The sequence below is a fragment of the Hippoglossus stenolepis genome, chromosome 14 (assembly GCF_022539355.2).
Source record: "Hippoglossus stenolepis isolate QCI-W04-F060 chromosome 14, HSTE1.2, whole genome shotgun sequence".
Classification (NCBI taxonomy): Eukaryota; Metazoa; Chordata; class Actinopteri; order Pleuronectiformes; family Pleuronectidae; genus Hippoglossus; species Hippoglossus stenolepis.
Window position 1 is genome coordinate 2,286,881 of NC_061496.1, and position 27,239 is coordinate 2,314,119.

The 27,239-nt window shown below is 44.6% G+C and overlaps 1 protein-coding gene across 2 annotated transcripts; it reads right to left on the bottom strand.

The window, feature by feature from the left end:
* Positions 1 to 87: 87 nt before the first annotated feature.
* Positions 88 to 20,503, bottom strand: adcyap1r1b (adenylate cyclase activating polypeptide 1b (pituitary) receptor type I). Of its 2 annotated transcripts, none has more exons than XM_035177090.2 (14): positions 20,194 to 20,503; positions 12,039 to 12,159; positions 9,544 to 9,646; positions 8,463 to 8,576; positions 8,273 to 8,376; positions 8,062 to 8,159; positions 7,374 to 7,506; positions 7,141 to 7,294; positions 7,000 to 7,060; positions 6,850 to 6,919; positions 6,668 to 6,759; positions 6,270 to 6,399; positions 5,812 to 5,853; positions 88 to 5,377 (listed from the first exon to the last, which is right to left on the bottom strand). In XM_035177090.2, the coding sequence occupies exons 2-14, from the start codon at positions 12,093 to 12,095 to the stop codon at positions 5,018 to 5,020; spliced, it is 1,518 nt and encodes a 505-aa protein (XP_035032981.1). In that variant the 5' UTR covers positions 12,096 to 12,159; positions 20,194 to 20,503; the 3' UTR covers positions 88 to 5,017. The 2 variants fall into 2 exon arrangements, with proteins under 2 accessions (XP_035032981.1, XP_035032982.1); XM_035177091.2 differs by having other exon boundaries at positions 5,038 to 5,364.
* Between the last annotated feature and the right edge of the window lie 6,736 nt (positions 20,504 to 27,239).

Consider the following 27,239-nt stretch of genomic DNA (forward strand, 5'->3'; position numbering starts at 1 on the left):
TAATGACATCGTGTTTTAGGTCTTTTCATGGTTGACAATAAGAAAAGTGCAGATAAAAGACGTAAAGACTCAAACATCACTGAGCCAACAAGTTAGAAACATTTATTGTTCGATATTTATATAATGTACAAAAAGAAACCTTCTCCTGTGCAGAACAGAAGAGAAACGGTGCAGTGGAGATGAAGAACAAGAAGCTGCTGAGCGAAGCGGGCTCACAGCCGAGTGCTTTAAGTCACGTTTACATTCAGCCACACCGCCGAGCACCACGAAGCACTGGAGAACAGCCACCACCGGAACAGCTCCAGATCTAACGTTTCATGCTTTGCAGTAAAAACACCGAGAACAAAAGGAACAAACAGCAGTTTTATGGCACTTTTTCTTTTCCTCCTGTTCGGGGGAAGATTAACATTCAAAGGAAAAGTGTGTGACGGTTGAGATAAATCTTTCACAGTAGAAAACCATTATCTCTGTTTTATTAATCAGCTGGGAAACGCAGCTCAGGTTCCTGGTAATGTCCCGAGAGCCGGTTCCTCCCTCGCGGTTCCGTCTGCCACCGGAATGAGATCAGCACGATTGAACACGCATGCATCGGCCCATCAGAGAGTACAGGGGCCTCGCGGGAGGCACGATACCAACACGATCACCATTTAGAAAATAACAATAAAAACCATGAGAACAATCACAGCGCAAAGGTTTTTCCTTTTTTTTTTAAACGACAGCTATTCACCACAGAAAACTTCATTTACAGGGAACAACAGCTCGTCTCTGTGGGCTTACAGTCAAACTGCAGGTTATTTAGTCACGACGTTTGGCTACAGACCTTTCAAACACTTCCACTAACTACTCAGAGCTCAAATGAATATTTATCCTCATGGAAACATCTTTGTCTGACATCAACATAGTACTGGCAACAATACGGCTCCAACTCCCGGACCCCACACTGGAGGAAATCCTCTATAAATACATCGAGAAACAAAAACTGAGATTGTCTTAATGTTTGAAATGAAGGTTGAATTGAACCAGAGGTCTGCGATTGTTCAGCCCTCCCCCCCCCCACCATCAGCAGATGGGACAGGGCCCCCTTATGGCCGCTGTTAGGACCTGCACTGTTATTATTGCAGGTGGGACTGAAAACAGAGACACAGCAGAACAACAGGACGATACAGTTTCTGGTCAGCCCTCGATTCTCTTCTCTCTCTGGACTCGGCAGAAAACACATTCATGTTCGCAGGTCAAAAGACGTCTGTGTGTCAAGGTCACAAAGGAAATAGATCTTTAAACATTTCTTCCTCATAATATCAGTGACGATATTTCAATGTCTGGAAATGTTTTGTTTTCAAAAACGACATTTTTCTGAGCTCTTAATGGACTTTTCCTCCACGGTTGATTTAACTGAAAAAACTTTTACAGACGATGGAAGGAGAAGTTTTTTTTAAAAGTTCAAACTTGAACTTGCTGCTGATCCAGATCATGTGATTTATTAAAAACTTGTGACTTTTGTAGTTTCTAAATTCTGGGTCTCGCTGCAAGTGACATGTTTAAAAATTATAAATAAGAGTAAAAACCAATCGCTCAATATAATAATTTAAACTGTTATTTTAAGTCATTCAGTTTGAAGACTTTTTTTCAAGACGTCTTTTTACCTGCGAACAAAATGTATAGTGTGAATTTAACTGAACTGAGGAGATGTGCTTCTCTATTATTACAACAACTTGTGTGTATTTATGAAGGAAATGACAAATTATGTTTTGTAGTTTTGTAGTTTCAGTTAAATTATTTCTGTCTTTGGAGAAACGAGAAATTTTGTGAGATTTTTAAAAAAAGAACTTTTTTTACAGTTCAGTCATTTCCACTTTTCTGCTGAAGAGAAAAACAGATGCAGGATGAATCTGTTGAAGAATAAAAGTAAAAGGTTTTTATCATGTGATCTATTGTACAACGATGAGTAAATGTTCAGTAGAAGTTTAATTAAAAACACGAATTGTTTTCCCGCTCGTCGTCAACACAGACGAGTTAAAGTACTTTGAAGGCCTCCAGGTTAAAAACACTGATTTAGTCTTAAGCATCATTAAAAGCACTTTGTCAAACCCTTGTCTTTACTTTGCAGTTTCGTTTTTTAACAAATCATCAACAGAAGCTAAAAATACGTGTTTTGTGCTTAAAGGCACTTTTGAGACACAAAGTGGAGTTCGAACGTTTTCAGGGATTCGTGGTCGACTTGGACCAAAGGAAACATCTGCAGTGACATCGGTTGCAAAGCTAACGCAGCCTTCGCAAACAGATACGGCAAAATAAACTCAGAGAGGAGTCGATTAATTCATCTTTGGAACGAGAGAATTTCCCCCCCGGAGAATAAAGTCACCCTTCAAAAGTGACATCCACCTCAGTGTGCTTGTTTTAAATGTAAGTAGAGCGACACCTACAGAGCGACAAAGATACTGCAGCTCATTAGAAAAAGAAAAACCCTCCAAGTATTTTTTAACCTGGCCCCTTTGTTTATAGAGTAAACTAATGGTTCTCACTGAAACTTTTTAATTTGATCCAGTAGATGGTCTCTGCCGGCAGCTGTGACACGGGGCCAGTACAATCTAATCTAATGGGGCAACTGTGACAGTCTAGGAAATATTCTTTAAAAGTTCTTTTTTTTCACCAATTAAAGGCTTAAATAGTTTTTCTGGGTCTTCACCAAGAGCCTGGCAACATGTCACACGTCTCACACAACAAGACGTCTCACTCTCCAGCCTCGAGAGGTTGTGTGTCTGCATCTTCTTCTGATCATGGACCATGTAGATGAAGCGTCTGACTTCGATACTCGTCCCTAATTTGAGCCTTTTCTTGGACTGTCGCAGTTTCCCCATTCGATTACATGGTAGCCACAGTGTCGTTCCTGCTGGCAGAGAAGATCTACTGCACATATTTTTGTAAGTACCATTCATTTACCCACGTTAATAAACATAAGACCCAGGGTGAGAAATAAAAAAGAGATTTTTCAAATGGTCAGAAACAAGTTTTCCCAAACAGATCATTAAATAGTTTTTTTAAAAGTGCAGTGACGTTTCAGACCTTCACATGAACCAGTACGATGTTGAAGCTGCTGAAGAAGCTCAGCTTCTCAAAGTGACAGTAAAAATCAGTAATACAGCGCGTTACCAAAGCAACAGCTTTAAGTTAAACACTAAAAGTTCATGAAAAAACTCTTTAAAAAATCCAACAATCAAAACACAGATTTCTCACAAAAAAGAGTCCGTAGACAAAACCACATGGACGATAAATGCAGTTTCATGCAAGCGGTTAAACTCGTGACCGAAGCGTCACAGGCTCGTTGACATGTTCTGTACTAGCGGCTGTTACATCTACAGACTGATCCGAAAGGCGACTTCTTCTTCTGCTGCGACGTCGTCAGTGTTGGATCTAAAAAGAGGTTTGGGTTTGTGGTCGTCGGCAGAAACCTCCGCGCTGCACAAACACCCAAAGAAGACGCTTCTGAGTCAAGCATCCAGCCCTGCTATGTTTTCTACTCTTTTTTAACTTTTTGGCATTTTCACATAACTGTAGAAAATATGTCCTTCTCATAAATACAGATTTTTCCAGGTTTCACCTGTTGTGGTGAATCTTCTCCTCCATGTTCCTCAGTCTGCTCGTCTTCGATATATCAGATTGTTTTTCAGTCACATGTTACACAGCAGACGAAGGCTTGTATCAGCAGTGACTCATAATACTTTCATTCACATTCACTCTGAACATCAGGAATGACGCAGTCGGCCGTCGTCTCGTTCGTCTCGAGCAGAACGATGACGAGCTCATTGTTTAACACTGAGCATGAACCCAAACCTTCAAATTCTGCGTTTTACTGTGCACCTCGATTAAAGGGTCACTCCAGCTGCTTTGCACCTTCATAAAACCCACAAGGGACGAAGCAAAAGCTCCAAAAACACTACATTTCCCACAATGCTTCACATCTCTGCATCTTTTAAACCCTGTGCCCTCAATTTGTCCACTTTTAGAACCACTCTGGTTCCTAAAGTAAATTTCCCATTAATTTTCTCAATCGACATTTATATAAAAACATATTTATAAAAAAAGTTTGAATTCTGGAACCAGGTCGACCATTCAGAGAAGAGAAATATTGGAAAAATGTACAAGACTGTAATTTTTCCCCTTAATCTCACCTAGTTGTTATTTAGTGTTGTAATATGTTGTACTTTGTGTATTGTATGTTTGTGTATAGTGTTTCATGTAGTGTAGTAACTTAACGCTGAACAATCCGATCACAGCCAACATGAATTTCGCGGTTGTGGTCAACATTTCCATGGTAACGGTGAGTTACACCAATCAGAGACGTCGCCACTACACCTGAGGATTGTGGGTAGTGTGGCGCTTCTCTGATGTTGTGAATAAAACACGTTTTCTTTATAAAACGCAGTTGATCTCGTACGAACTTGTTGCTTCTGCAGGAGAACATATATTTGTTTCACAATCTCGTAGCTTGTGGTGAGTCTACCTCGGATGGTTAAACTTTTACGGCTGATAATCAAAATCTCGTCAATGTGATTTCTAAGACTTGATGAATTATCGGCCCTTTAACGTATTTACATCAGAGCCACCAGCGTTTGGTCTCTAAATCTGAACGGAGCAGCAGCTGTGAACCTGTGAAGTTATTACAGTCGGACATGTTTTAAAAAGACGAGGTGAAGCTGGAGGACGAATGTATGAACCGTCACCGGGAGACGACGCACACACGCTGCAGAGTCTCTGCAGCAACACACTGGTCCCTCGCACCAGCAGCAGCCGACACTAGCACCAGACGATGTCAACACGAACACGTTATGTACAGAGGAACGAGCACGCGGCTCCTGCACGATTCAGCCCAACAAGACGCTAGATTGATTCCTCAGTCCCGTCCTTCTAGAGGAGTTAGTTTCACTCCAGCTGATCCGGGTCAGAGGTCAGGACGTGAAGTGTCTGGTTATTTGGCGTCTGGCGTTCAGGTTTAGTCGTGTTTCGGGGTCGAGGCAGGTCAGACCTGGTCAATTTCCATCGCGGTGTCGTCCGGGTACGGGTTGGGGTACGGGTTGAGGAACGGGTTGGTGAGGCTGGTCATCGGGACGAGGGTGGGAGGTGTGGATGTGGCGGCGTCAGGTCCAGTGGCGGGAGTGGCGTCCCCGGCGGCGGCGCTCAGGTGGCCGGGGTCTCGGCCTGCAGGCTGGACATGCGGATCTGCGAGCTGCTCTTGCTGAGGATGGACAGCTGCGTTCCCCCGTTCACCCCACTGCTCGCCAGCGAAGGATGCCGGTGCTTCAGGTCCACAGCAAAGTACCTGTTCACCGTCCAGCTGCGCCATTTCCTCTTGATCTCCGATTGCACCTTGAGGGATATACTTCACAAGGTCATTATTAATGGACCTCGCTGGAAAGAGACTCACTCACTGTCCCTCAGCCTGACTCTGTACCGACGGCTCATTGCTTTCAGGCTTTAATGGTTTTCTATCAAAAGATTTGAGACTTGAGAAATGAAGGATAAATAATAAGGAAACATGAAAAATTATGAGATCTGAGTTTTTCTGGGAAAAGAAGAATGATCTAAGTTTAAGATTTCATCATATTTGTGGAAACTCAATCACAGGAATATGTTTTGTTCAGATATTAAGATTTCAAATATTCATATTTCTTTCAATTCCATAAACTGAAAACAATGAGCCTGATCAAATCACTAATTAAATCGCTCCCCCTCATACTCAGTAATGTTGTTTCTGTATGTTTAATTAAAATGTGCTTTGAGAAGTGTGAGTGATTTGTTTAAAAGGGGATTTACCTCTCCGTTCAGGAAGCAGTAGAGGACGGCCACCACGAAACCCTGCAGAGACGAGAGAGACAGAAACATGAGAAGACATAATAATAATAATGTAAAGTGAGATTGTGCAACATCTGACGTGAAATCTCTTTTCTTCTGCATCGTTACTTTAGAAGTTGAAGTTTAAGGATATCTTCCAACTCAAGTCCAACATGCAAAATGCTCTGAAGACCAAAAATGAACCCTTCGTCTTTCGTCTGTACAAATATCTCAGGATGAAGAAGACGAAGACGTCAACTTGGAAAGACGATAAGAGTCGACACTGAAATGTACATGTGTCTGACCCCGACAATCTCGAGTCCATGTCTGAAAACAGTTCAAGTCTCAAACCTCAACTCGACTCTTTTATCCTGAATAATCCTAAACTGGCTCGTTACGTTGCAGTTGTCCTATTTAAGCCGTGACGCAGGAAGAGTCACCTGGAAGGATCCGAGTCCGAGTTCAAACACCAGACGCTCCCGCTTGCTCACGTTCTCCGGGGAGAAGGCGAACACAGTGTAGTGGATCCCAAACAGAGGAATGAGCAGCAGAGTGGAGCGAGCCAGCCTCCTGTGCAACACACACACAAACACACACAGACACACACATTGTCATGAGAGAACTGGACAAAGGACAGTGTGTCCTCATTATAATCTGCACACACAGGTCCAGGGGGAACAGTTTAAAAGAACAAGTGTAAATGGTCACATATAAAAAAAGACGTGTGTCTGTTAAAGGGAACATTTTGGGGATAAACACAATGAGGCACTAAAACACAAACTTCAATATGAGTTCACTCGAACCCTTTCCTCTCAGGTGAACAGTGAGCGTCACTCACAGGTAAATACTGGACTCGTTTCCTCCGATGTCTGGAGACTGCAGCTTCTGCACCAGGATGACGATGATTCCGATGAAGAGAACAAAGTTTATCTGTGGATAAAAAAACATGTATAATCAACAGGAGTTTTTTGATCAAATACAAATATTCTTGGCGGTTGTGTTGCTGTTTCTCCAACGCACCATGATGGAGGCCAGCACAGGTCCCTTTATCACCCACCAGATGGCAGCGTTGTCGTTCATGTCCCAGCAGCTGTGAGACAACGTTCAGCCACATGAACACACAACCTTCAACATGAGGCCGCACACGCGTGTTCTGGGTTCGTTACTCACCCGATGTCATCGAAGTGCAGCCGCAGCACCGCCCAGATGGTCACGCACACGGTGGGCGCCCCTGGTTCAAACAAACACGTCATCACTAACGGCCGAGTTTGATAAGATGAGAATCAGATGATGATGTGTGTGACGTCTCACCCCAGCCGATGATGATGTACCAGTAGAAGTATCTCTTCTCGGGGAAGAAGGTCTCCACCAGCAGCGTGAAGAGGTACAGGCCCTCGATGAAGAGCCAGAAGTAGTTGGAGAGGACGCAGTAGTGGAAGAATATCATCACCGCTCGACACTCCAGCTTCACAGAGACAGAAACAACACGAGGTGAGTTGATCTGAGCTTCGGGCCTGAAAGGTTTCAGCTGTGAGGTCTCTCACCGTGTGGATGAAGCAGTGCTCGCTGTCCTCTTTGGCGTACAACACGCCGTCTTTGATGAAGACAGAAATGGCCCTCAGCATGAAGGACACAAACAGGTTCATGTGGATGAAGTTCCTGGTGCAGTGCAGCTTCCTGAGGACAAACACACAAATGGTTTATTTCATTTTGAAGTATATTTGTTTGGGCTTTGTGGCGTTTACAGGACAGAGAGAGTTGCCGTTGGGAAAGGGGGCAGAGAAAATGGGGGATATATAATATCTAAAGATTCAGTGTATAATTATACAATTTCTATAATATTTAAAATTACTGTATTATTATAATCCACTACACTTAAATACTTAGTAGGCTATACACATGAAAATGATTAATTTTAGACGTCCAGGAATTGAACAAGTATTATTATTATTAATTTAAGCTTATTTAAACAGCACCTTTCAAAAACAAGTTTTCAAGTTACAAAGGAAGAATTGGAAAGACAGAAATCATATTTATCACTGATAGATTTGTAATTGATTTCATTTCAAACATGTGAAGAACATCATCATTGCTCGTGAAAGTGAAACTTCTCATCACAACCAAACTTCAATCGTCTGTTTAAGACTCAAATGTTGAGCTGCACAACTGAGACAAAACACCAAGTCATCAGGGTTTTAAATGTCCTGTGTGATGAAGGTTGTGTGTCCTCACCTGAACCTGCACAGGATCACCATGGCTGTGGTGAGGGAGACCAGAGAGGTGCTGTAGCCGACGGTGTACAGAGCCTTCACCGACACAAAGTACATGTCCTGAACATGGAACACAACGGGAACAACTCAGATTCAGGTTCATTCAGGTTCTATTCTGTAGTTTCCTTCTTTATCACCCTGAAACCAACACGTGGAGACAGAGGTGCACTCACCGGGTGGCTGCTGTTTCCCTCCTCGTACAGACAGGCGTCGATGTAGTGGGGGATGGTCTCGGACCAGCCGAACTCACTGCAGTTCCGACTCACCGTCCCCACCTCTGTGGACACAGAACCAGTCCTCACAGCAATCACAGGACTTACTCATCCATTGTTTCAGGGTCAGAACGGGAAACCTTAAACTCACCGAAGTCTTCCTCGCTCATGAACTGAGAGAAGAGTTCGGGACAGTTGACCTCGACCACCTCACCGATCTTCGCCGGCTGCCAACACGTCAGGTTGTCCCACATCCACGGACAACCTGAGGACAGGTGGACAGACACAGCGTCTCTTTAGGACACATGTTCACGTTGGGAAATAAAACAGCTCGACCAGATTCATGCACTTGATGCTGAATTATTGTCGTATGTTGTTTTATACTTTCTGTTGCCAAATGTCAGATGTAGCATAAACTTCACAGTCATGTAGGTTTCAGTTAACATGTTTACATAGATGCCAATATTCAGATATTAACCTGATTAAGATGCTTGATCTGATTATCTTAATCTGAATATGATCATTTCAGATTGTTTTCTTTTTAGTGCAGTTTATGTTGATGTGAGTCATAACCAGATTATTAGAGAATATAAATAATATTCAATTAGCAATTCTTAATCACAATGTCGTATTCAGAATAAGGCCAATAGTCTGTTTCTTGGTTTCGATGTAAACAGAGTCGAGATTTGAAGCTCAAGGAAACATGGTGCTCTTCAGATAATTAATCTTTTTATTCATCGTCATCAGACATTTTCAGAAACAGCCCGAGGACAAGAGGTGTTGATGATGTGTCTCCTGAAATCACATCGAGACGCATCGCAGAGCATCTCTTCAGCCAATGAGACGCCTGTCAATCACTGTCTCAAAGATCAACTCTCATTTACTGCATCATCACCATCATCATCACCATCATGTCTCAGTCAACCTGGATTCCCTGTGTGAACGTTCTAAAGCTGAATAAGGTTTCATGCTGTTCATGGTTTCATGTTCAACGTCTGCTGGATTTTCTAAAACTCTCTGAACCCACAATTCTTCCACCGTCCCTGCGACAAACGGAGACCAGAGAGAAACTGTGGAGCCTCTGCAGTGATCTCTCTATCTGCAGCTCCTGCTCATTAGTGTGGAGCCCTGAAGACCTTCTCCGTGTCTTGGGTTTTGTTTAATTAGCTTCATTTTAAATCTGTTGGAAAAACGTCAACAAAATCCTGTTTAGTAAACAAACGAAAACGTACCGAACTCGGGATCGTTCCCGGGATCGTCCGAGGCCATCATCTCCTGACATTTCTCCTGCTCCCGCTTGATCACACAGTTAAAGGGAACCTGCTGGCTCCAGACCTGGAGGACACACACACACACACACACACACACACACACACACACACACACACACACACACACACACACACACACACACACACACACACACAGGGATTGAAGTGTCTGTTTACATTAGATCAGAGAAGAGGGAAGGACCTGCAGTTAAATTGGCTTCATTAGCTCCAGTGTGCGGTTCACACCACAGTGTGGGAGAAGGTCTCCGCTCTGGGATCAGTTTAAACTCTCGGCCAATTAAACAAACCATTTCAGAGCTGCTGCCCCCACACACAGCATCGTGGTGACATGCTCAGTATCTTCTTTGCTTAATCCTGCTGACGAACAAACAAACACACACACGGACAGGAGTCTCCACTCGTTCCACTGCTCCACTAAACTGTCCGTCGTCAGCGTGGAGGCATATCAATCCGTCAAGTTTCTTCTAATCAATGTTGTATATGCTCTTATTTTGCTGATGTTCTCAGTTACAGTCAGCATCTATTGTCCTTCTGTCCGTCCTGGGAGAGGGATCCTCACGTGTCTCCCTCTGAGGTTTCTACGGTTTATCTCCTTGTAAAGTGTTTTTTTGGGGAGTTTTACTCTTGTTGAGGGTTAAGAACAGAGGTTGTCGCACCTTGTTAAGATCTATGAGTGAATGTGATGGATTGATTGATAACAAGCCACTTATCACACTGGAGCATGTCAGGTGTCAGTTGAGAACCACTGACAGACACACAAGGTAAATCCCAGAGCTACAACTCCAGATGCAGAGTTCACGTCCAGAGGAGCCTCCTCCTCCTCCTGTGTCTGCTGCACGAAGCTGGGTCTCAGGAGGCTGCAGGGGAGGAGGAGGGGGGGGGTTCTGCTACCAAGACGAACTTGTGTCTGTGCTGGCGTCAGTGTGGGAGACGCCACGTCACCTCTTTACGAGGTGCAGCGGGGGAGCAGTTGAGCGTTTATGCCGCTGACGTCGGCAGCACTCGATACACTGAAGATTTACGAGAGCCACAGGGACACTGTAGTTTTGGGGCATCGTGCGGAACGAGTGTCGACGCAGACTCTGTATCCACAGATATTGGTTTATGATTTATGTGCCGCGCTCTCGGCAGCAGCACCGTTACGCAGTAGAAGTACACAGATGCAGGTACGATGCAGGACCACGACTGAATGATTCAATTACTGTGGATGTTATTTCCTCTTAAAATACACGTTAGACAGTAAATATTAAAGAGTATGGAAGTAAAAATATTTACATCCACGATGAATTATGAGTGATTGCGTCAGACTTTAAAGCTGCACTCAACAGATCTAATAGAATATCCAGAAACTCACTTTAGAATTGGTCTCTTTGAATCCTCGGCCGCTCTCTGATCCCCCGTCCCCTTCATTTCTCTGTAGAAATCATAAACCCTGTGCTTCATATTTACCGCTGCTGTCCACACAAATCCAGATAAAGATGGGAACCGTGTGCATGAGGTCCGTGTCCTTTCGGTTTATATCCTGTTTGTCTGTCTCACTGTGGGACGTCAGACTATCTCCTGCAGCTCACGTCACTGTCTCGTCACAACCTGAGACATTCTGCAGGATTCGTGAGACACAAACCCCCCACAGCTGAAGTCCGGAGAGAAGGAGACTTTAGTTCTTACGTCTGTCTGTCTCTCTGTCTCTCTGTCCGTCTTAACTGTTTATAAACCTGCAGCGAAACGTGGACTTTAATCTGCTGTTTATTCTCATTTTCCATCTTCACTCTCTGCCTCACCTCCCCTCCTTCGTTCACCATCTTCTGTTTCTCAACACTTCAGCTCAGAGGTGATGACTCACGTTTAACTACAGCAGTAAAAGATGGAGGAGAGGAAGAGGAGAGGAGAGGAGAGGAGAGGAGAGGAGAGGAGAGGAGAGGAGAGGAAGAGGAGAGGAGAGGAGAGGAGAGAGAGGAGAGGAGAGAGAGGAGAGGAAGAGGAGAGGAGAGAGGAGAGGAGAGGAGGAAGAGGAGAGGAGAGGAGGAGGAGAGGAGAGGAGGAGAGGAGAGGAGAGGAGAGGGGAGGGAGGGGGGAGAGGAGAGGAGAGGAGAGGAGAGGAGAGGGAGAGGAGAGGAGAGGAGAGGAGAGGAGAGGAGAGGAGAGGAGAGGAGATGAAGAGGAAGAGGAAGAGGAAGATGATGTTTTCCCTCCTCACAGCTCAGCGATGAATAAATGAGTAAGTGCACCTTTATCCATCGTTCCTGCTTCTCACTGATCAGTGAATATTGATGCTCACACTCGGCCACTTTAACAGTCTCTGTGGTGAAGTGCACATCAGGCCTGAATCTCTGGATTCATTCATGTGAAGCTCCACCTGTTTCAGCTGACTCACTCACAGGCAGAAACCAACACTGGATTTAAAGATGAGATCAAGTGAATTTAAATGAACTTACCGTGGTGAAGAGGAGCAGGAGACAGAGGATCAGCAATCTGACGTCAGACGGAGACATTTTGTGTTTGTCAGTCAACAGTTTCCTGGACGCAGCAGCTCAGAGGAAAACAACAGGCCGTCACCTGGAGATGTGAAAGTACAGAAACATGGTGGATGTTAAGAGGCAGGACGTCTGTTTTATTCCTCACCAGGACATATAAACACTAAGAGTGTCCGTCATAGGGCTTCAAGTGCTTCAAGTGTCTGTGTCTCCGCAGAGCAAACCCAAACTGATGGGAAGCCCTCAGAGAAACTTAGAGAAAACCTCTGCTCTTAAAGTTAATGTGTGATACATACACAACAACAAGTCTATTGTGTACACACCCCTTCACACCATGACCTCAATGACTCTCACGGTGCTTATATGAGTTTAAAGGACAGGGACCTTCTCCACTGCTCCATTAGAACTGAAGAAGCAGGAAATAAAGACCTGCTGCACAAAGAGCTGTTCACCTGTTCATCTCACAGAACCTGGAGAACAGACTGACAGCCGTCTCTGCTACAGAGCGCTGCTCGTCTGTTTATTCAACGCTTGTTAATATTGAACCAATCACGTGTCCAAACTGTGGAATTAACAAGACAAACCAAGAAGATGATCAGTTCTCAAGATGTGTTCCACAGAAAGACAGAGATTTAATGGAATCATTAGACGGACGCTGAAGATTTAAATTGAAATGCAGTTTATATTCCACTAATGGTTTCACTCACGGCAACAGAAAACCATTACAAATACATCGTTAGCCAATCAAATGACAACTGTATGTGAACACAATGTTGTGTGTCTGCGTGTCCTCGAACACGCCGCCTGACTCTGCAGGCCCGGAGGGTTTCGCCTGATTGAAGCCAAGTAGCAGGACGGAGCGCTCGGGCCTCGTCCCTCAGGGAGAACTTGGCAGCTCGTGGTTCCTACTCCACCGAATCCCTGCCAGCAACAGGCCCATCCCACCGTCGTCAAGAGCAACAGCTGAGCGAGCCGCTGAGTTTGGATCTGAGCTGGACCACGTGGACCTGGATCCCCCTTCTGCTCCGTCTGTACACACCCTCCCTGAGATTTCATCATCTGCTCTAATGTCCTAAAAAACCACAAGACTGATTCAAAACTAACTTTAATAAATTCTACTTTTCCTTCCTGACGATTTACTGCTTTTCCTTCTCTCATCAGTCGGTGACGTTTGGGATTCACTGACGGAATCACCTCAGGTCCCAGGAAATTACTTCTTTTATTTTATATCCTAAAAAATATGACAGATGGGTCAAGAAAATTATCTGCAGATTAAATTTTAATAAAATGCTGATTTAAGAGCTGCTGTCTAAATCAGTTGACTTAAAAATTAAAAAAACTGACTTTACTCCAAAGCTTTAAACTTAATTTCATGATCACTCTCGATAACTGGAGTTTGTTCTCACGCCCCCTGGTGACTGTTGTGTCATAGAGCGAAAACAGTGAGCGGTAAATTTCCTTCAGTTCATTTTCTCCATTGACGTTTCAGAAAATCCTTTAAAATATTAAAATAACCGTTTAATCCTTGAACCAAACGGATCAGCTCCCAGATGAATCGTGACCTTAAAACGTTTGATTCAGAGCTAAATACATTCGGTAAAACGGTAAGTCCAAGATCAAAGACCTAATTATATTAAGAAAAATTAAATAAAATATTACGGCTGATAATAAAAAACACTAATCAGAGAATGAATGAGATTTTTCCTTCAGGAACCACGATGCTCTTTTTCAGTAGAAACAGTGGAATCACTTTTCAACTTGTTTTAAATTGAGCCGGTGCTCGGAATATGAAAACATCTCAGTTCTGCACAAACACACAACCTTCATTCATATTTTGCTGGAGTGTGTAGCAACAAGTTACTGAGGGACACACACACACACACACACACACACACACACGAATAACAAAGCGAGACACAACATGAATGGGCGTCTGCAGCTTTGCCAAGGCCTCCATAATGGCCGCTGACGCTTCCATAGAAAAGCTTTCATGTTGGGTTCCTGAGCACAAACTTCCATTAATTCATTTCTGAAGAAACATTTTACAAACCATCACAACACTGATGGTGTCTCAACCTGACCAGTGTGTGTGTGTGTGTGTGTGTGTGTGTGTGTGAGTGTGTGTGAGAGAGAGAGAGAGAGAGTGAGTGTGTGTTGGAGGCTTCAACTGGCTACAGTGCAAATAATATAATTTAACTTCTCCTCGGATTCTTGTAAAGTTAATATAAAATATTCAATTATCTCCAATAAATACACTGATTCTTTGTTTTTAAAGAGTAAAATATATTTAGTTAATACTGTGTATTTGTATCCTTGTACATTAAAGTAAGATCTCATTCACACATTTTTAAAAATCTGCTATTTATATTATCTTTTATTATCAAGTTGGGAAGTTGTCAAGGGTGGGATGAGTCTATGTCCTGAACAACACACACCTGAGTGTCTCTGAGTTCAGTTTAATCTCAGGATTCACTTTTCTTTCTCATTTAAGAAAGAGAACATAGTAAAGGGAGCAGATGACAACTTTGAAAACCCTTAGTTTACATAGTGTGTGTGTGTGTGTGTGTGTGTGTGTGTGTGTGTGTGTGTGTGTGTGTGTGTATTAGCGCAGCAGCTGCTCAGGACTCTCCTCCCCGAGCTGTAATCAGTGGCTTAATGAGTCTCAGCGGCTTTCATGTTCAACACTGTCAGCCCGAGAGTGTGTAACGTTTGAAGCTCCATCGAAAGAGCACACACATGATTAAAGAAACACACACACACACACACACACACACACACACACACGCACACACTGATAGCACTAATAAATACTTGGCCTCAGTGTAAAGTTCCACCCAAGAGGAGGAAATGAAAAAAGAGGAGAGAGCTGAAAGGAGAAAAGCTTCCTTAAGAAAATGAGTGGGTGTTTGAGTGGAGAGGGACGAGTCCCCCCGGGACAAAACAAGAGGAGGCGAGCGTTTCTTAATGACCACTCACCTGTGACGCTGCCGAGACATAAACCAGGCGCTGACTCGCATCGTTAGAGAGCAAAGAAAAGGGAAGGGATGGAGGAAAGATAGAGATCAGGATCTGCCTTGATGTTTGTCTTCGTGTTTTCCTTTGGTGGGACACTGGGAGCTGTTTGGTCCCCGGGGACATGTTCCGGTCGGGCTTTGACAGCTGTCGTGGCCTAAAGAGTGAAGGCATGCAGCGGCTTATCTCCACTGAGACCTTCAACCCAAACTCCTCTTCTCTCTCTGCCTCTCATCAGAGGGACGCCCACCACTGGTCTCCTCAGAAGAATCAGAGAATAAGAGACGATCCACGTCTCCCGGCCGCTTCCAGAATCATCATCTAACGTGTTAATCCAGCGCCGGATCGTCTAATTCCCACAGAATATCACACCCAGTCACTCAAGTCTAAATTTAACCCAAGGAACTATGGGAGGAATTATTTTACACAGACATGACTTAGTCTTCATTAGTTTGGGGAGGGAGAGGGAGGCGCACACGTCACAGAGAGAGGGAGAGAGAAAACTGTCCTGGTTTCTCGCTCCCATTATGTCCTGTTTTTTCCCACAATCCACTGGGGAGCTGCATAGCTAGGAGACGACTAAGACATTTTAGAGCAAAGACGAAAATAAGAGGAAGCGTTAGAACAACATCAGGATCAGTGTCACAGCTGGATCCAGAGATTATCTTCAGGATTAACCTGCAGATTAACGGATCTGCTTTTAGTGATCGTGCATCGATTAGTTATTATGGAGAAGGGCTGTTTCACGATGTCACTGTAATGTCACTACTGGGTGCAAGATGGCGCAGTACTGCACTGCAGTACGGTACTAGAGTACCATATAGACTACACAGTACTACAAAAAGTACTACAGTACTCCACAGTACCACAGTACTACAGTACTCCACAGTACTACATTACTCCACAGTACTACATTACTCCACAGTACTTACTACATTATTCCACAGTGCTACAGTAACAATCATAGCAACAGGACCCACAGTACTACAGTCCAAAAGTCCAAACTATCCAACAAAGTGTTTTCACTGCAAACCAACAGAACCAGGTTCAGTTTGATCCAGACCCAGAACTCCTCTTCTGGTTGGACCAAACAAGGTCGGTGTGACAGTGAGTTTTCAGATTCCAAACGTCTCAAACATCAGTGATGCATTTTGAAATTAGAATGTTTCATGTGGATGTCGCCTAAAGAGACTTTCATCATCAGCCCTGTTACCAGCCATTAACAACAATTATGCTCAAAACCACAACGAACCAAGAGGCAGAAGAAAGTCGAACATCATTGGACACAAAACGCTCGTCTGCATCTTTCACTGGTCCCACTGGTTGAAAACACTTTGAATGAGTCCACTTCAGCTCCCAGTGCCTCGTCCAGCTGCAGCTCACTGACGCAAGGCGACAAAGGGATAAAGGAGCTTGAATGAGGAGCAGATGTGACAGAAGAGAAGAGAGCAGAAGCAGAACGTCGAGTTGAATCTGTGCAGCTGCCGATGCCTCAGTCTCTGCTCTGCTTCCCAACACGAGCCAGTGAGCAGTGAGACGCCGTCGTCTCCTGCTCGACTGCACTGCGACGCTTTGACTCCCTGAAAGATTTCTAAAGATCTGCAGCAGGTCAGAGATCCTGGGTCTGGAGACCTGTGTCCCAGTAAGCCACATCGGTGTAAATTCACTTCCACTCTGTGACCGCACTGACCAGCAACGTCGTCCTTCTTGATGACTGTGATGGACCGTCAGTGATCCTGGTCAAGCTGAGCAGAGAGACAGCAGCGTTTTAAAAGCCTGGTTTTAAAAGCCTGGTCTCCACCGTCACTGATGAGCGGCTGTGTTGTGGTTTCTGTTGCTTTCATCGAACAGTCTGACGTCACCGAGCCCGATTTCCAAACGTAAAGAGCCACGGATGTGACAAATAAATAACTGCTGGTGGTTTACCGTCTGTGTGGTTGTCATCAGGAATGAATGGACGTGGCCTCAGACTCATTAACAGAGATGTTAACCTGCTGCGTATTTTAATTCATTGAGCATTTTTGTAGTCGTCTTAACCTGGGAACACGTTTCTAAGGAGAGTAGCCACAAAACGAAATCATCTCCATTTATACACAGAGTGTAAAACTGTCTATAAACGAATGAGGATAAACTCTTTCTAATCCTTTCAGGCTTCATGCAAATCAATCTTCAGCCTGAGATGTTGTTTTCATCAGCAGATGCTTCTTATGACTCGAAATGTTTGAATATTTCTTTTATATCTTTTTTAAGAGTAGCTGTAGAACACACATCTCTGATCTGGTTTCCAGGTTCGTTAACGTCAGCGGCCTCAGGGTTCGAACGCGGTTTCCAACCTGCGAATGTTTGAACGATGTGGTCAATGTGGACGACTCAGTGACTTGTGTTATTAGTCCAAAGAGATTGTGTTGGTTCTTTATTGTAACTTACATAAAGTTCTGGGTTTTTTGTCTCATTTAAGACAAATTTATACATAAATGCAGATAATTCTAAATCATGCACTTTCTTTTTCTCTTGCAAATGTAAATAAACTTTACCATAAACATGAGAAACCTTTCCATAGAAAATATATATATGTGGTGGAATCATACAGTAACCTCACATGTAATGATGCCTGGAAACTCTTTATACACCATAATATAATATAATATAATATAATATAATATAATATAATATAATATAATATAATATAATATAATATACAGTATTTCCATCCATGTGCTACTGATAAAAATGTTCAATGTGCAACTACAGGAAAGTAGATCCCAGTAGAAAGTGTTTGTTGTGGTGATTCTTTAATGTGACGTTACCTCCGCTGAGGAGAGGTCATGTGTCTGTTTATTTATTTGTTTGTTTGTTTGTTTATTTGTTTGTTTATTTGTTTGTCAGCAGGATTACACAGAAACTACAACAGAAAGGACAGAACTTGTTCATTTTCCTGGTCAAAGACGCAGATTTCATCACTTTCTTTAACACTGTGAGATCGATCTTTGACATTTTCACTGATTTTCCAGGGAATAGTTTGTGGATCTTGATGAAAAGTAAAATCAATCATATTACTTATATTCTGATATCTGTTATAAAGTCAATATGTGTTTGTAATGTGGAGCAGCTTAACTGCTACTGAGTTACTTTCTGGTTTGATGTTGTTTACTAAAGATAATAGAGAGGATGTGCTCAACATATGAATGTTTCCATGAATCTAATACTGATTCTGCAAATGTGAGATGTGTCTGCACGAGAGCAACAGAAGTCATCTAATGCCAATAAAAAAATTATATTTTAATTCTCACGTAACAGACGGTTTGGACCCTCAAGTTCTTTGCAACGATCCCAGATTTCTGCAATTAACCTGCTGATTTATTGTTCTAATAAACACGACGTCGCCCTCACGGAGGCTTGAAGCGGTCGCAGGTTCACTTCTGACCCGGCCCTTTTGCTGTGTCTCTTTATTCTGTCTCCCCAGGTCACGCTCACACTGTCCTATCGAAAAAGCCCAAAAAGGCCAAAAGAATATCTTAGAAAAATGTATGAAACCAGTTTTTTAATGTTGAGGATCCCTGGTATTAGCTTTGATCTTTTACATGTTCTCCTCGTGTCATTTGTGTTTTCTCTGGCTTCTTCCCACAGAAGACATGCAGCTTGGTGTAAGATCGAACTGGAGACTCAGAATGAATCATAGATGTACGAGTGAGTCTCTGTTGACCCTGTAACCCACTGGAGACATTTCCAAGGTGAACCCAGCTTCAGATTTGCCTCCTTCTTCTTGAATTCCGTGGTTCTATCTTCGGAACGTGCAGCTCTTCTGCCTCAGCGCTGGTACCCGGCTCTCCTCGACGTGCCCCTCGGCTCATGTATGATACTGGGTGTGTAACGAGGCTGCCATGCTGAGCCCGGGCCTGACGCCTGATGTCCTCCCTGCTCTCTGCTGCTCCAGCCAACACTACCAGGCTAATGGTCCCAATTAAACGTCAGCATCACTGAGGGGCAGGAGACGGAGAAGCTCGTCCACACTCTGGATGCTTGCTGCAACATATCGCTGACGTACTGCAGATATATGTTTGTCTCCGGTAAGTCGAGCAAATATACACAGGATCTGCAGTTTGCTCGTTGTGCTGCTGTGCCAGATGTTTAAATCTGAAACACACACACACACACACTCACACAGAGCTCAGGTATTCAGCTCCCACAGATGAACGTCAAGGTGATTGGATTGGAAAACCTCTCCCACAGTGAGAGCAGGCATTGATCTCATCTCAGCTTTTTGTCACTAAGCCGCTCTAACGGCTCTCGTCCGGCCTTGAGTCAGGATTTGCGGCGGCTGTGCCACTCATTCATCACTCGTCGTGAATGAGGCTGCAGCCGAGCACTCACGTCAACAAACGTGCAAACGACCAGGTCTTGTTTTTATCACACGATCAAAACCAATAAAACCTGCAGGGACACATGCACACACTCCTTCCTTCCTTCCTTTCTGTCGGCCATAGTGAGAGGAAGCCCACACACCACAGAGGAGAGCTGGGAGGGTGACTGGGATTGAGCAGCCTTTAAAAATCCTCCTCCATCCTCACAGCGGCAGGAGGGGAGAAGAAAGCAGTCATTGTGATTCCATGACAGTGGGATGCATTACAAGGTCACTCACAGCTTTCACCCAAAGGCCTGGCTTTCATAAAACCTCCAGGGACAAGAAAAACCCCAATACATCGTGAAGTACATCACTGTGGTTGCCGGTTGAATTCCTGCTCCTCTAAGTGATGCAGTGATTTATGTGAGCTTGAACGATGAATGTGTGAAGCTGCTCGTCGTTATTATTCAGTTACCGCCTAAAAGAAAGGTCGATCCCCCTCGTGCATATGGATGAATACAATGTTTTTCCAACGTGTTGTGTGCATCACTGTCCCTGATATTGTCCTTGATGTTGTGTTGCAATCATGTGTGTTTGGATGCATTGTGTGTCTCTGTCTGCAGAGACCGTGCAGCCGCTGGTGGAAGGAGCCTCCTGGCTGCAGCTCAGCCGACACATGCCGCAGGATCCCGGCGTGTGTATCTGCAGCTCCCTCCCTCACCCTCCATCTTCACCCTTTCATTCCAATTCACTCACTCTTACCTCCGTGTCGGCTTGTCTGCGGGTGCGAGTCCCGGGTCCTCCGGGGCCGCTGAGCTCCGCAGGACGGTGGGGGGGCAGATCGCCCTCCTCACGGGGAGAAGCTGCGGGACTCTCCGGTGGATCCGCGGAGCGCAACTTCCATCCGGGGCAGAACGCGACGCTTCAGTGTCCGAGGAGAACGAAGGGATGAAGGAGGAAGAGGAAAGGAAGGCAGCAGCTGAGAGGAGGAGAGAGAGAAGTGATCACTTCTTCCTCCACACAGGAATGAAGCGAGCATTTCAACTACAACCCCCACCTCCCTCTCCCTCTCTCTCTCTCTCTCTCACCCTGTCACACACACACACACACACACACACACACACACACACACACACACACAAACAAACACACATGCGCGCAAGGAATCTCAAATCCAATCATACATAATAGATGTGCGACATAAACGTGTTGCGTTAAATGATCCGTGTGTGTGTGTGTGTTTGTGTGGGTGTGTTTGTCTTTGTGTATGTGTGTGTATCTCTGTGTGTGAATGTGTGTATATGTATGTGTTTCTGTTATTGTGTGTACATGTGCATGTGTGTGTGTATGTGTGAGAGTGTTATTGTGTGTGTGAGTGTGTGTGTGTGTCTGTGTCTGTGTCTGTCTGTTATTGTGAGTGTGTGTGTGTGTGTGTGTGTGTGTGTGCGTGTGTGTGTGTGTGTGTGTGCGTGTGCGTGTGTGCGTGTGCGTGTGACATGTAATTAATCTCCAGAATGAGTCTGTGGTTGACAGACAGGATTTCTCTGGTTTCTATTTGAGCCGGTCGTCCTCAGGTAAACTTTGTGGAGAGTCAAACATCTCATGGTGTTTTTGATTCTTCTTCCTTCCTCTGCAGATCTGTTAGTAGAGATCAGTTGGACCAGTGGGATTCTTCAGCCTCGGAGGTTGAACCTGTAAATCTGCTGTGGTTAAATCTCGAATGGTCGTAAAACAAAGTGCTTGTTGCACCTGAAATCTCTCAAACTCAAATGAGTCTGGACGGATCACTCAGGGTTAACTCACGGCCTTTTCTACCCACAGTTCAGAAGTCCTGGTTGGCAGCAGTGTGTTGCTGATGTCGTCAGAATCAATGATGAATCCTCTGAAACAGCAGGAAGGTTCTGGGTTCCCACCTTTTGTCCGATCAGGGTCTTTCTGTTTCTCCGGCTTCTTCCCACAGTCCGGAGACTTGCAGCGTTTAATTGGAGACTCTCGGTGCTCGTGGGTGTGACTGTGAGTGTGAAAGGATACGAGCTGCAGCTAATGAATGGACGATCTGTTAACCAGCACTTCACACAACGATTGTAGGTGTGAAAGAAAGTCGGCAGGCGTCTGAACTTCTCTCCTATATTCTACTTTTTCATTTTCCTCATAATAACCCCTGGTACTTTGGGCAGTGTGGTACCAACTGGAGAAGCCCCTTCACCACACTTTCCAGTTTGACCATTTCTGCACGAGCATCACTTTTTAACATTCATTAGAATCTCTGTGGTCTTCAGTCTTCTGATCTGGATATTTCTGCTTCTGGGAGTTAAAATCTCTTCCTACCAACAGTTGTGAGGATGCATGAACAGAAGAGGAGGAGGAGGAGGAAGAGGAGGAGGAGGAAGAGGAGGCATTTGGAAGAGAGTCTCTAAAAATATATTGTCTCTATCGTACTCACTTGCTCTCTGTGATTGATTTAAAATTCAGTTTTTGTGCAGGAGAATAAAACAACACGTAGAAATCTTGAGCCACTGGGAAGAAAGGCTGAACACACATCTATCAGTGCACACAACACAAAATAACTCCATTAACAGTGTTTACTGAACAGTTACAACTATCTCCAGACTCCAGAAACTCCAGAAAATATCTGTGTCTGGACAGTTTTCTTTTCACATCTGAAGAAGCAGCCAAATTGATCACTATAAGAGGTTGATTACTATATTGTGTGTTGCGTAGCTTCTGTATGATGGTCCCAGAACTTGAGTGGAAGGTAACAGCGTTTTTTAAGATGTGGACGATATCACATTGATCACACACACACACACACACACACACACACACACACACACACACACACACCGACTCAGCTGACGTCTCTGGCCGAGCTACAGTTTAAACGTTGATTTGTTTGAAATGACGCCACAGTGATGATAGTGATCCACGGTTTTCTTCAATGAGTAAAATCTAAACGGTTGATCACTATAGCCACGATCACGATATCCGGTTTCCACTGGTTTTATATTCTTCCAGTTTCACGTCAGTTGCAGTTTAGAAACATCATCAACATGCCCACATGTTCCTGCTGTTTTCTCGCGTGCTCAATCTGGCACTTTACCAGAGGGCTGCAGGGCGAGTTCAGGAAAATTTCCAGAGAAACTGACTTAGGCATTTGCCTTCTTACATGCAGCCAATGCAGAAAACTTGAGGAAACATGTCTGTGCTCGTCTGAAATCAGCTCCAGTAAACCTGTGTGTTCTTGTGCAACATGGAGGGAAAGGAGGGAGCAGCGCTGCAGCACAGAAACAGAGGAGCTGACTTATTATATCAATTTGCTCTGTCGGAGAAAGTGAGTGAAGCCTGCGTTTGATGAGCAGCACAATTTTTTACTGGAGAAATTCCACAGAAAGCAGGAACGACAGAGCAACTGGGTTTCACTGGTTTTGTCCACGTCTACTCTTATGAAGCTCTTCATCATCTCACCCTCAGAAAAATAAAAATGTATTCCCTGTCCTGCTTCCATCCAGTCCTCCCACACAGCGAGTGACTCAGGCACCTGCCGTCATCCGCCACCCTGAGCCGAGAGGAGCAAGAGTCCTGCTCTCACATCAGCATACCTGACGTCAGTATCACACACACCACACACACACACACACACACACACACACACACACACACACACACACACAGGCCTCGGAGAGTCGCTCTGAAGGAATCGTGTTCGGGATTCGAGTAGTTCGCTCCACGCGCTGACATCATCACTAATTGATCCTCTTTTGAGTGGTGAAGGGGGGGACTGATATGCTGCTGTATGGGGTTACCATGGCAACTGGCCCATTTCAACAAGATGAGGGGGATGTGCATGGAAGCTGGGGCTCAACTGGGGATGTTGGGGTGGTAATCAGGGGTTGTTGGGGAAGGAGGGTGTGTGTGTGTGTGTGTGTGTGTGTGTGTGTGTGTGTGTGTGTGTGTGTGTGTGTGTGTGTGTGAGAGAGAGAGAGAGAGTGGGGGGTTGAGCTGCATGAAAGGAAAGACGGATTCAAGTGAGAGAAACAATCCATCACAGCGTAAAAAGCGAAAGGGGGCGTGGCTCTCACGTGCACGAGAAAACAAAACGCTACAATTAGTAATGTGCTGATAACGGAGTTCGAACCACCGAGCTATTGAGATCTGGATCAATCTGAAGCTGTTGACACACACACACACACACACACACACACACACACACACACTGAGGACTATTAAAAACACACATTTCCTGCCTAATTGATTAATGATCGGTTCTTCAGACTGAAACCTTTAAATCGTCAGATTAACGTGAATCAACAGTGAAAACGCTCTGAGCCCTCGAGGGGCGGACAATACGAGTAGAGCATGGGTGAAGAGCCCAAGACCAATTTCAATAAAGTTATTTCTTAATCTTAATTTTAATCTTAAAATGAAAGAAAATCTTCTTTAGTTACAGACGCCAGGCTGAAGAAACACGATCCAGTTCAGTTTATGTTTCTTAAGCCGTTTTCAGATACTCCAGGAAATGTCTTGGATTGGATCCGGACATTTTCTGCAGAAGCAGCAGGAGCTTGTCTGGGACTCGTTCAAGGGAAGAGCAGCAGGAGACATAACTGATAACTCAACATCAAAAGCTCTGGAATCTCCTCGTCTTTCCAAGTTGACGTCTTCGTCTTCTACAATATCCGGACTTCAGGGCAAGTCTGAAAACAGCTTAACTGTGTGAGGAAGATCTGAATGAAGAACATTACTGCAGTTCCCCACAGTGGAAGGAAACCTGTTACAACCCAATTTGTCCTTCACAGCAGTACATGCAAACCGCAGGAAAATACAACGTAATACAACATGTGGCTCAGCTCAGTTTCCTAAATGCAGCCTTTATGAATCCTTCTGTTCACGTCGGATCTGAAATGCTGTTTCCTGGAGGGGATCGACAGCAGCAGGAGATTCATGGAGCCACTGTGAATGTTCAGGAATGTAAATATAACACATCTTCCTCTCCGGCAGCAGGTCTCATCCTCATCATCACGCCGTAGCTCTAACGGCGGCTGGAGTCACCATGGCAACAGAGTTTCTACCTGAAAAGCTGCGGAGAAGCTGGAGGAAGAGGGACGGAGAGACGGAGGGAGAGGGACGGAGAGACGGAGGGAGAGGGACGGAGAGACGGAGGGAGAGGGACGGAGAACGAGGGGCCGAGGCCACCGAGTGATTTGTGTTTATAACACGTCCACTTCACACTCTGAAAGAAAAGGGTGTGAGGCGTTAGCGTCCCGGCAGCCACTCACATCCAGTCTCTGTCTTCACCTTCTTCTTTCTCTCTTCATCCTCCTCTCTTTATTTACTTACTTCTTTTCTCTCGCTTTTTGAAAATGTTGTTGTCAGTATCAGAGTATCTGTGCATATTTATTTGGTCTTTAATGTGACCTTCATCCTGTCTTGGTCCTTTAATGATGATGTGAATAGATGACCCACGTCGTTACGTATCTCCGGGGAACGTCATTCCACAGCAGCGGTTCCCAAACTCTTTTCTGCCTCGCTCCCAAACATTCTTACCATTCTTGTTTGTTCCCATATTATTTGATTTCACAGCCTGTAAAGTTGAAATCGGACCCAGTATTCTTTCCTCCGGTCCACATTCTGAAGTGCCCTTGGGCCAGGGTCAATGTATGAGCCAATGTAAAGTTGTTGTTTATTTTATCTTAAAGCAGTTGATAAGACTGGCAAAGCTCAGTTGACCACATCCCACTCCTCATGTCCCAACCCACCTACGTCCCCTCACGCTGAGGAAGTACATTTTAAGTTAAATGTCATTTTCTTGGGATGAAACACTTTGATCATGAAAGAAGAAAAGCTGACTCAGAGGGATCAGGACCAGGTCCATAGTTGTCATATGCGGGGGGGGTTTATCCGCCATCCAATAAACATGTTCACAGGCTTGAACTTTGCAAACTGAGTCCTCGCAGCAGGAGATCAGATAGAGTCGAGCAGTGAGGAGGAATGTTCTCGGTCCTCTCACCTCTTGATAAAAGAAAACATCAGGTCAAACCAACAAGGAGAATTTCCTGCTGATGAATAATTATCCAGACTGCTTCCAAGTCTTCTTCAGGATACTGGCGTCCTAAAGAAGGAAAACGTGAACGTGGTGTGTAAAGAACTTGACATTAGCCAATTAGCCTGCTACCCTCTCTTTGCTAAATGCTTAGCATTTTGATGCATCTGATGTCAAATGATAGTGATGATGATGTTGATGCCCAAAGCTGGTTTTAGCCAAAACAACTTTCTCAAACAAATCCTCATTCTTGTGGACTTTTGATTTACTTTGTGTTTGGACTCGTCCACGTTTCCGATGCTGGGATCGACCTTTTTCCTCGCTATTCTTCATCTACTTTTCTTTTCTTGACAGTCGCCATGATTGTTTGTCAGCGATGACGTGTAACAGCTGTGTTTTATGTTTCCTTCACCCGGACCCTGACCTGACGTGCAAACAGCTGGAAGCGACCACCCTGAAAGACATGTCAGTCCAGGACTTGTTATTTTCATTACTATCATGAGAATTGTTTCTCCCAGACTGTATCCAGGCGTTTCCCACAATGACACCGCCCCCCCCCCCTACAGAAAATGGCTTAGAAAAGAGCAAGGCCACAGTGATGAATGGAGTGTGAACGGAGTGACCCTTCATCAGGATCTTCCTCAGGCCGTCGCTGACAGAGAGTCAGAAAGTGTGAAGTCAACAAGTCGTGTCGTCTCTTTAAAAGAAGCCCCGGGCTCTGAACTGTCGCTGTATTCTCTCACCTCTCTGTGTTTTCTTTGCTGAGTGACTCATCCTCTCCAGCTACAGTCTCGTCCAGATCAATAAGGATCACCACATGGGGCCTCGCTAACCTCCCATGCTTCCTCCGCGCTCCGCCATCGCCATGGAGATTCTATGCTACGCGGTCGGGACTCGCGGTGCTTTCCAGTGGTCCCACCGCTGCTCACGAGCACATGCACTGACACTTCTTCAATTAAGGAGGTGGAGAAAATAGATTCCTCTCCCCCCCCCCCAACCATCCAGCTCATCGGCTCTTTCTCTTTCAGCCACTTCTTCCCTCGTCCACCACTTCACACTCAGACGATTGTATTCCAGTCTTTCAGAGACGTCCCTCTGACACTTTCATAGTTCCCCAGTGTCTGGTGGGTAACAGGTTTGAGAAAAGTCCAGAAGGAAACAGAGCACTGGACACGTGCGCTGCTTTTAGACCCGAACTGAACTCCGGACATTTTCCGTAAAAAGGGGGTTGTATGTGTCAGTTTCTACGAACTTTTCCTGCCAGCCCTCTAGAAAAATGTCTGAGTGGAGCCAAGACGACGAGATTCAAGAACCTTTGGAGATAAGGGCAAGACAACGTCTGGTAACGGTGGACGTACGACTCAGTGGACGTAATGTTGACGTGAGACAGAATCAAACTATGCTCTATGAAAATCAAAGATTGAAAGTCCGCCTAACAAAATGTGACACTTCTGGATTGAGTATCTACGATGAAATCACACAGTTGTTGCCCAAAATCTCCAACAATCCATAACACAACATGTGAACATTATCTGTGTAGAGAATATCCACATTGACTATTTATTTCATTTACCTGTGTCTGTACCAGAGAGTTTAAAAAAGGGAAGTGAGGATCATGAACTTTTTTTGATGCCACAACCGATCAAAATCAGAGACTTTAAAGGTGAAACTTGTCTTTAACAGTCGTGTATTAACACTGACAACACGATGAGTCGCTTCATCATCACCGTGCTGTACTCTGTGTCTGTGCTGCGGTTTGCCTGTGATG